This window comes from Fulmarus glacialis, unplaced genomic scaffold, assembly GCF_000690835.1.
Source record: "Fulmarus glacialis isolate BGI_N327 unplaced genomic scaffold, ASM69083v1 scaffold3157, whole genome shotgun sequence".
NCBI classification, from domain to species: domain Eukaryota; kingdom Metazoa; phylum Chordata; class Aves; order Procellariiformes; family Procellariidae; genus Fulmarus; species Fulmarus glacialis.
This window is the reverse complement of record NW_009224912.1, coordinates 2,717-12,771: the sequence shown is the minus strand read 5'-3', so window position 1 is coordinate 12,771 and position 10,055 is coordinate 2,717. Positions and strand designations below refer to the sequence as shown.

At 37.6% G+C, this 10,055-nt stretch overlaps 1 protein-coding gene across 1 annotated transcript in view; it reads left to right on the top strand.

The window, feature by feature from the left end:
• Window positions 1-7,890, top strand: part of LOC104080036 (lysine-specific histone demethylase 1A) — a gene marked incomplete at its 3' end in the record, with an annotated part of 11,564 nt that extends 3,674 nt beyond the window's left edge. The window contains exons 2-9 of the mRNA XM_009582290.1: window positions 2,187-2,329; window positions 2,874-2,964; window positions 3,679-3,813; window positions 5,087-5,160; window positions 5,845-5,956; window positions 6,350-6,482; window positions 7,268-7,455; window positions 7,776-7,890. Of these exons, the coding sequence (XP_009580585.1) occupies window positions 2,187-2,329; window positions 2,874-2,964; window positions 3,679-3,813; window positions 5,087-5,160; window positions 5,845-5,956; window positions 6,350-6,482; window positions 7,268-7,455; window positions 7,776-7,890 (991 nt within the window). The remainder of the gene's footprint in view (window positions 1-2,186; window positions 2,330-2,873; window positions 2,965-3,678; window positions 3,814-5,086; window positions 5,161-5,844; window positions 5,957-6,349; window positions 6,483-7,267; window positions 7,456-7,775) is intronic.
• Window positions 7,891-10,055: the final 2,165 nt, after the last annotated feature.

Here is a 10,055-nt window from a genome sequence, read left to right as displayed (position 1 = left end):
GGATGTGGTTTAGTGGTGGACTTGGCAGTGTTAGGTTAACGGTTGGACTCGATGATCTTAAAGGTCTTTTACAACCTAAACAGTTGTATGATTCTATCAAAAAAAAAAAAAATCTTTAGATATGTGTTCTAGTCATCATAGAATCTGTGTCTTCTATAGTGCTGTTGCATATAATATTCCAGCTTTGAGTTGACATATCTCAAAACTTTTATCATGTTTTAAAAGCACGATTGTGAAAACTAAATAGTGGATATAGTATCAAATATAGTAGTGCCAAAAATGAGATGATTCATTTCTGAGACATAATAAACTTGAGTGATAGGAGAATTTCAGTAATAATCAAGAAACAAGGAGAACCTTGCATTGCTTGCAGAGTAGGTGAGTCACTAATCTTTGGCAGCCATGGGGTGAGGGAGGTATCTTCATTCTTAAGATTCTCTCAAAAAGGTAGATCCATCAGAAATAGGAAATTCGTTTCATCATGCAGTAAGTCTTCAGGGAGACACTACCTGCAGAACAGTATGGGATTCTAAGACATTTTACCGCAAGAATAGTGGAAGAATCAACATCTTAGGCAGTTGGAAAAGTTGGCTTGTTATGATATGTACCCAGAGATGAAGTATGACTATTAATTGTGAACCTCAGTGTTTCAGTCTGGGAAAATGCCAGACAAGAAAGATCTACAGAGCTAGAAGATAATCATTGGCACAGGAATGAATGCTTAGAGTGGCAAGCTGCAAAGTGGAAAAGGAATCCTAATTAGAGCAATGAGATGCTGATATAACTTTCCAGTTGACACAGGGTGTACTTTGAGTTAGGGATGAATAACAATTGGAGAAGAGCCATCTGATAGAGTCATGGGGATAGGTTTAGCACTCTTAACAGCACCTCTCAAGCTCTTTTTGTGCTGGTTAGCAATCATCCAAGAGCTTTCCCAGTCTTTCTGAAGTGTATACTTTTTTTCTTCTCCTCATGCTGATCTTTCTCTTATACTCATCAGTGTTTTCTCTCTATCCTTTGTTTAACCTAGACTGGGTTTAACAAATGTTAATACTATGTGATGCTTGCTCTTTTCAGCATGCAACCGTCATCACCTAACTGATATTTCCACACTGTCAGCAGCACACACTAAATGAATCTTCAGTACAGTCAAATACCACCATTCCTGAGGAGGAGAAGTGGAGACGGAGGTGCTGATCTCTTCTCCCTGGTATCCAGTGATAGGATGCGTGGGAATGGTTCAAAGCTGCACGAGGGGAGGTTTAGGCTGGACATTAGGAAGCATTTCTTTACCGAGAGGGTGGTCAAACACTGGAACAGGCTTCCTAGAGAGGTGGTCAATGCTCCGAGCCTGTCAGTGTTCAAGAGGCATTTGGACAATGCCCTTAATAACATGCTTTAACTTGGTCAGCCCTGAAGAGGTCAGGCAGTTGAACTAGATGATCATTGTAGGTCCCTTCCAACTGAAACAGTCTATTCTATTGTATTCAAACTGACCACTCCGAAACATAAGTTACTGTCTGTCTACTTCACTGAGCTATGCCAAGCCTTCTGAAGCCTTGTGATTGCGTAGAGCCATCCTACCATCAGAGTGGTCTTTTGTCCCATTGGCAAGCTTCTGGCGCTTTGATGAACACACCTTCCAGTAAGGAAATCATCATGTGCCCATAAATTGGTTTGCTTTCCTCGTGGAAGAGAAGTCGGTTGTCATCATGATTTGCCAGCTCTTCTTGTAGCTCTTTGGCCAGACATCCTGGCAAAGTGACTTTGTGTTGTACAGACCTTGGTGTCTGACCATTTGAGAGAGCTAAGGGTTTTAAATTTATTTTTACAAGAGCTATTCTCAGCTACTTTTTTGTTGTACTCTTGAAGTGTTACTCTATTTTAGGGCACGTGATACCTTTTTTTTTTTTTTTTTTAGCACTGCTCTAAGAATTTATCTGCACCCTGCCTTTCTCATTCCTCTGATTTGGGGAATGGTAGGATTTTTAGTTTGTTATAAGGTGTTGTGAGTTTAGACTGCATTAGAGAAGGTAATCTGTGTTATTGCTCTGGTTTCTTTTAAAATTTTCTCTGTACTACTCGAGTGTCTTGTCTCTGAGGCTTTGAGCTTTGATGACCTATAGTTTTTCTTTTTTATTTATGAATAGGTTATTAAGAAGAAAGTTTGTTCTTTTAACTCCTAGGTTCCAAAAGAGAAAGATGAAATGGTGGAGCAAGAATTTAATCGTCTGCTGGAAGCCACCTCGTATCTCAGTCATCAGCTGGATTTTAATGTTCTCAATAATAAGCCTGTCTCCCTAGGTCAGGCTCTGGAGGTTGTCATACAGTAAGTGACTTCTCTCTTTGTGGTAGATTTCCCTATTTTGTGGAGGATTTTCCAAAAGATACCTGAAACAATTGTGATGCTCCTATGGTAAGCATTACCCACTTAATACAGTTGTTTGGTCTCTGCTAAGTTCTCATTTGTGTATGTGTTTCTTGTTTATTTAAGCAAAATATGTCAAAGATGGTTAAAGGAGCAAACATCTTTTCTTGAAAGCTTCCTGAAAATCACTGCTACAGTAACTGATAGTGGATAGTTGACTGAGTATGAATTGGTGTACATGCAGCCCGCTTACGCTACTTCAAAGCTAATGGCATTCGTAATTTGCCTTTTAATAATAGCAGTAACTTCAGACTCAAGTTTTAGTGAGTCAAGTATCCCTTACTTACAGAAACTTGTATTAATTTTCTAATTGCCATATGAGTATTTACTAAAATATCCCATGACATATGTTTTTATTGCATAACACTAATTAGATTGTGATAACAAGTTTTCTCAGTAACGCTAGGATTTTTTGCTGAACTGACTCACTTCTCACTTTTTTCAGGTTGCAGGAGAAGCATGTGAAGGATGAGCAGATTGAACACTGGAAAAAAATTGTGAAAACACAGGAGGAATTGAAAGATCTTCTTAATAAGGTCAGATGATGACATTCAGAACAAGAGGATAGCGTTGTGTTCCTCAGAAAGTGGCAAAATGTACAAAAACTTCCACGGAAAAATATCAGAAAGTTGCCGTTAATGCTGTTCTTAAACGTATTTGTTCATTTAAGACCTGTCTAGAAGTACTGTTATGAGAAAAGAGTCTCCATTTTTGAGCAGGAACACATAAATGGTTAGGCAGAAGACTGTAAAACATAAATATGGGAAAAGAAAGGGAGAGGACAGACATGATAAACAGTGTTGTGTCATAGCTTCCTTTAGAGATATTGATAATAACTGAGGCTTTTGGGGGGTTATTTTAAAATGTTTACTTTCTTTACCGCAAATCTGATTTGTAGTGTAGAAACAGTCTTTTAGGCCTACTTAAAATATTTTTGGTTGTGGTAGATGACATCTTTACTTCTCCATGTAAGTTTCCCATATCCTAAGTTATTTGCAGCATATTTTGTAAGAAATCAATGATGTTGGGTTTAAGCCATGTTCTTTTGGGGTTGGTGGTATTTATTGTGGTTTCTTGGAGGTAGAATTGCATATAAGTAACATCTGCCAAAACCAGGAAATCTCTTTGGTATAATGGCATAGTTTGAGATGAATACCCATTTTGCACAGTAACTTGCATGAAATCTATCTTCCCTCATCTTTTTTTTTTTTCTCCTTTCTTTCTCCCTTTTCCTACTTCACCTGAAAAAGATGGTGAATTTAAAAGAGAAGATTAAAGAACTTCATCAACAGTATAAGGAAGCATCAGAAGTGAAGCCACCTCGGGATATTACAGCAGAATTCCTTGTGAAAAGCAAACACAGAGATCTGACTGCACTTTGCAAGGTAAAGGATGACATACATACAGCACTTAAATTAGTGGTTTCTGAGGACTTCAGCAGCCAGATAAAATTAGCCAATATAAATGTTTCCACATCTCTCACTCCGACCCAACACTCAAGAGAATGCGATTGATGGTGACTCTGGGTTGTAATACTGATAAGAGGGCTGCATTAAGTATCTTTAGGTACCTGTCTTTCATGGCTCATGATGCAGAGTATTAACATGTTGAAGGCTCAGTTTTAGGTGACAGTCTGTGCTGGCTCATGTCAGACAGCATTTAATGTTTTAAAGGCTAAATTTTAGGTCAGACTTGGTCTTTAGTACTGCTGTGTCTCACAATAGTCTAGAAATAAAATCTGTATTTGAAGAGAGGTGCTCTTTCTCTAAGATAAAAAAGGCTGTTTCCTGGGTAAAAGACTTCTTTCTATCCAAAGATTATCATTTACAGAGCTCTATCTTGACAAGCAGAGTTAGTCCCCCCGCCGTGTGTATCTTGATGTAGAAATATGCCTTAAAAAAACTGTTAAAAACTGTTCTTCCTATGATAGTGAAAGATACCTTGCTAACCCAGGTCAGATAGAACCAAGGATCATTTTTCAGCTACTTGTTCAACAGGAGATGTACCTTTATTTGGAAGCTCAATGTGTTTGTGTATACCTAAGTAGTAGCTCTTCTATTTTGTCACCAATGATGAGCTTTGTGCTCTTGTTGCTGTTATTGGACACTCCAAATTATTCTGCCTTGAAGGAAAATGGTTGTTGCCTTTATATCTAGTTCTACTAATGTTTTTTAACATAAGAAAAAAAAAACAAACTCTGAAAGAAGGTTGAATTAGATCATGTCTTTGCCTTTTGCATGACTGCTTCTGCTTTGGAAAACTCTGTGTTTGATATTAACTGTAATTTTTTAAGAGAGAAAGAAGAATAGAAATAATATTTTGTGCAATATGAAAAAGCTCTCAGTACCATACGGACCCTTAAAACACCAGGACTGTGATGGACTTTCATGTTCTTCAGATCTGAGTGTTTAAATTCCTGAAATATTAGCATACTAATCTTTTCTACAGTGTGGCGTAGACTTCCGTATATTCAAACAGCAGAAGGGCAAAATATGCTTGATTAAATGTTTAAAAAATAAAGAACTTGATTTAGATTCCACTAAAACCATGAATATTCCACTGATTTCTCTTGAGATCAGGTGTAGTCTCATGCTACACGATGTCTTTAAAGCCTTTTACATGTAAACTGATTTTAATGTTAGCTTTTAATCTTATTAGGAGTATGATGAATTGGCAGAAACACAAGGAAAGCTGGAAGAGAAGTTACAAGAACTTGAAGCCAATCCACCAAGGTAAAGACACAACCTATAAAAATAAATATTCAGGAAAGCAGGTTTTTTACTACTTTTTACTGAGTTTCAAAGATGCTATGGTGTGTTTTCTTTTAATTATGGTTAGGGGTTAGGAAGGTACAAACACGAAGTTTGAGCTCCCTCAGTTTTAGAAGTCATGTTCCTCGTTTTTAGAGGTGACTCGGACAAAAAATGTGGTTCTTAGCTAGGATGCATTACAGTAGAAATCCTTACTGTAACCAGTACCTGATCTCAGGAAGCCTTTGAGATTTGAAAACCCCGTAAATCATGATAGCATACCAATTATTTTGGCAGAATATTATTATTTTGTGCTCTGTGTGATTATACTGGGTTTTTAGTTGTCTTCTTTATACATGCTACTTAAGCCATTACTTATGTAACTTTTTTTTATTTCCAAAGTTAAGTTTCTAGCTTCACTTAGAATATTTTACATGAACTCTACTTTGAAAATGTAAACTTGCTGTTTTTTGATATTCAGCTTTCATGAAGGAGGTCCGAATGTTTGAAACAGAATCTGCTTGTGTTCTTTTTAAAATTTTTTTATTTCTCCACTAAGGAGGGACTCAAACAAAAAAGATTGTGAATAAATTTTCAAAAGTAATGCATTTGCAACATCCTACTCTAGCAAACTAAATGTCTTTGTATTATGTTCTTTTTTTCTAGTGATGTTTATCTGTCATCAAGAGACAGGCAAATACTTGACTGGCATTTTGCAAACCTAGAATTTGCTAATGCTACACCCCTGTCTACGCTTTCACTGAAGCACTGGGACCAGGTAGCTAATTAATGTATTCATTCAGCAATACACTAAAAACTTAAGCTGTATTTATTTCATTCTCATGGAAGCTTCTCTATGTTAACAGTTTCTAAACACTGAAGTGCTATCTGCTTTTATGCAGATACTGAGCTCTTACGTGATTATTATTTGCTGATGAAATTCCAGGGAGCTTTTTGTTAGTGCCAAACCAGTCTCTAATAATACTGTCTGCTGAAAGTTCCTATGCTTACTACTTGACTAACAATCAGAAGGGGTTTCAAATTTATTCAACTCACTCTTTGAAAAAAAGTTTTTGAAAAAATTTTGCCATTCTGTAGAGTTGCTGATTATTTTCTATTGAATTATGTGATTTCATTATAAATGCATGCTTTTTATGCATCTTGATTTTAGGATGATGACTTTGAATTCACAGGCAGTCACTTGACTGTGAGGAATGGATATTCCTGTGTGCCTGTAGCCTTGGCAGAAGGGTTGGATATTAAATTAAACACAGCAGTTCGACAGGTTCGCTATACAGCATCAGGTAAATGAAACCACCTCCTTCGGAAAACTGCTCTGAGGGAGTATGATCATAGGAATTAGATTTCAGTGCTTCTGGAAGCAGATGTGAAGGTTGATCTTGTAAAAACCCTCCCAATATATGTTTTGGGTTAGATAAACAGGCATGTTTCTTGTTGTGATTAATTGTGTAGGAAGCTGTTAGACATTTATTAATCTTTAATATTTTTTGCTTATTTCTGTGGCTGGTTAGACGCCATCCTTTTCAGTTGTATTTACTGATTCACAAGGTCACATTCATTCTCCCATTTCTTTACTTCATTGATTGAAGTGTTTGGAGTAAGAGGTCTTGGACTGCTTAAGACTTGGTGCCACAGGATCTGGTATTAGAAATACAAATGAATGTAATATGGACTCAAACAAATGGAAGGAATATATCTTTTTGTTGTTCTTCAAAACACTGGGCTCGGGAAACTGTCAACTGAGAGAGCAACTCAATGAGAGGCTCACTCTCTACTTACTATTTACTTATGCATATATTTAAATATCATTTCCTGGCCTAGATGAACCTTTAGGCTTATCCCAGTATGGCCGTTTTCAGATGCTGTGTAAATCATGCTTTCTGGAATTGAGCTATGTGGCCAGTAACATTCACTTGCCTACAAGTTAACTAAGTGTTAGTGTAAAGCTGTCTCCATAAACAAAATGTTTTCTGATGTGGATATGTTTTTATGGTAGTTTCTTTAATTTTTAATTCAATGCTCTTGCCTCTTGGCCTATTAAGTGATTGTTTTTCTCTCCCCTTTCCAGGCTGTGAAGTGATAGCTGTAAATACCAGATCTACTAGCCAGACTTTCATTTACAAATGTGATGCTGTGCTGTGTACTCTTCCCTTGGGAGTATTGAAACAGCAGCCTCCAGCAGTACAGTTTGTGCCGCCTCTTCCTGAGTGGAAAACTTCTGCAGTGCAACGTATGGGATTTGGCAACCTTAACAAGGTGACTTGGTCATTGAGGGAACTGCAGCAGACCAGGGGTTGCGATAGGTAGAATCTGAAATGTGTATGGAGTATGTATGGTGGATGAGAGGAAGAATGTTTTTTCCACTGCTGTTTTGCTAGATTTTGATGCTGAAAATCATCTGAAGAACTGTAAGGACCTCTTCCCCATTTCCCACACAATTTTTGAATAGTTACATTTCAGAAGTAGGTTGACTCAATATGTCTGCTGTAGCTTGTTAACCAGCAAATCAGTGTAATTGTCTTTATTTTTATTTCTTCTGTGCGCTCTTCCTAACTCTTGATTCTTTTTGTTTCTAGGTTGTGCTGTGTTTTGATCGTGTCTTTTGGGATCCAAGTGTCAATTTGTTTGGTCATGTTGGTAGCACTACTGCAAGCAGAGGAGAACTTTTCCTGTTTTGGAACCTGTACAAAGGTAGCTGTGATGCATGTCTACTTTTGCCAGTGTCTTACTTGTGTAGTTTAATATCTAGAAAAGAGCACTTTTTAAGATGCTGTTAGTGTTCACACATGGATATGGTAAGAAGACAAATGGAAGCGGAGAGCACCACTGCAAACAGTTCTGTGGTAAATCAGGGCAGAACATGGAAGACTGGGTTTACTAACGCTGAATTCCGGGCTATGTCTGTTAAATTGCATTGCCTCCTATGTACTTTAACACTTGCATTTTTATAGGCTACTTTATTGTCTTGCGCCTTGGTGAAGTTGTCCTATGACTTACTCAGTGTTATCTTGGTTGCTTCTATTAAGCATCTATTTAGTTGCCACTGGTATTCTGAAAAACTTAACTTTTTTTGATTTTTATTGTGCTGTATTAAGAAAAAACCACAAAAACCTAATCTAACATGTTTATATAATATTTCAGAAATACAGCCAATAATGTGTGTTCTCTTTGCTGAAAAGCAGTGTTGTCTTAGTTAAGTATCTACTTTCTCAGGAGGATGTATTGAGTTCTCCAAGAAAGGGGTGATTTGTCTCTGCAGCATTTCTGAATTAAAAGCTGTTTCTTAGTTCGTAAGTCTCTTTGAAATTGAGTTTCTCTAGCCACTTGGAACATTGTTTGAGCTCTACCCCTCTTTTACTAAGCTTCTCGTGCAAATGGGACTGGCATCCAATTTAGTCTTAGTTTGAAAACCTCTGCTTCCGGGATGTTTTTCAAGTTGAACTGACAGTTTGAAGCCAGACCTCTTTCATGGGGCTGTCTGTCTAATCTGGGATAATTTGATAACTGTAGATGAGCTCCTTTCATCTGCGACCTCAAGTCCTTTCTGCTACAGGTGATTTTGCTGCCCAGGATTTCAAAATCAAGTGTCTAGCAACTAACCAAGATAAATTGCATTTTTTCAGATGTAAGGGGTGCTATTGACTTGTGTATTCTCTTATGTGGCTGAGTTGCAGAACTCAATCCTTGTAGGCTATCCTGCTTCAACTTCTCACGGTGGTGCAGCGCAGCCTTTACAGTGTGTTGAACACTCAGATTTCAGTGGAGCAGACTAGAGGCTTTGTGATAGCTCTGTTCCTCTTGCTGAGTATTACCATTCCAGCTTGATGAGCTGCAGGCCCATCCATATGGTTAAGATGCAGTGTGCCCTGGAGGAAAGGCAAGCTGTGGTTTCTCCAATTTGTTGAATGGATGACCTTTGTTTCCTGTTTTGAGCAGCAAAGCGGCTATGACTGTAGATTGTGGGTCTCAAACTGACAGATAATTTTAGAACTCCTCTTTAGAAAATGCTTAAGTAGGCAAAAGGTATTGCTGTGCCTGTTTCTAAAGCTGGACTTTGCCATTAGTAGTTTTGTTTTATCTGCAGCTGCTGTCTGCCACAAGAGGTGGTCAGAAGATATTTTCAGTAAGCATGCAGTTTTTGTTCATTGCCATTTATCATACTAAACGCAAAGGTGTATATACAGTGAGCACTATTAAATGAGTTATTTTTCTTGCAGATGACTGCTTAAAGTACCAGTGGGTTTTCTTCCACTCTATCATGGGCAGGCCAGGTTTTTCATTTAACTGGAGAAAACTGCTGTGCAAGGAAGGTGCTTTTCTACAGTATTAATTGTTAAAGTGTTTGATAAGACTTGACTGGAGAAATACAAATAATGAGCCTTGGATAACAAGGCTGTTTGTGTATCTGCTTTTGTGGCTTTAAGATGGGTCTATTACATACTTAACGAGTAGTGTTGGGGTTTTGGTTTAGATGGAGAGACCATCTCACATACAAAGGTTTTGCTGCTAGACTTCTCATGAAAATACGCAGAGCATATAGAAATAAAGTAGAAATGCAATAAAATCCTATGCTAAAGCACAAGTCAGATGGCTGAAATCAAAAAAATTAATTACCATTTCTCGTGGATAGTTAGGTGGCAGTTAACATGATTACACTGTGAAATACTGAAGTAGACCTGACTGAACTTGTGAAGCTGTTATTTATTTCTGTCATATTCTGTATTTCTGTAGCCATAGCATTTTGGGCAGAGACTATTTAAACTGAACAGATTGGAGAACAATCATTAACCCAGAAACAAAAAAAACAGAAGTATCACAGCACACACTGTATTAGCTCTGTGGAAGTTCTTTAAAGG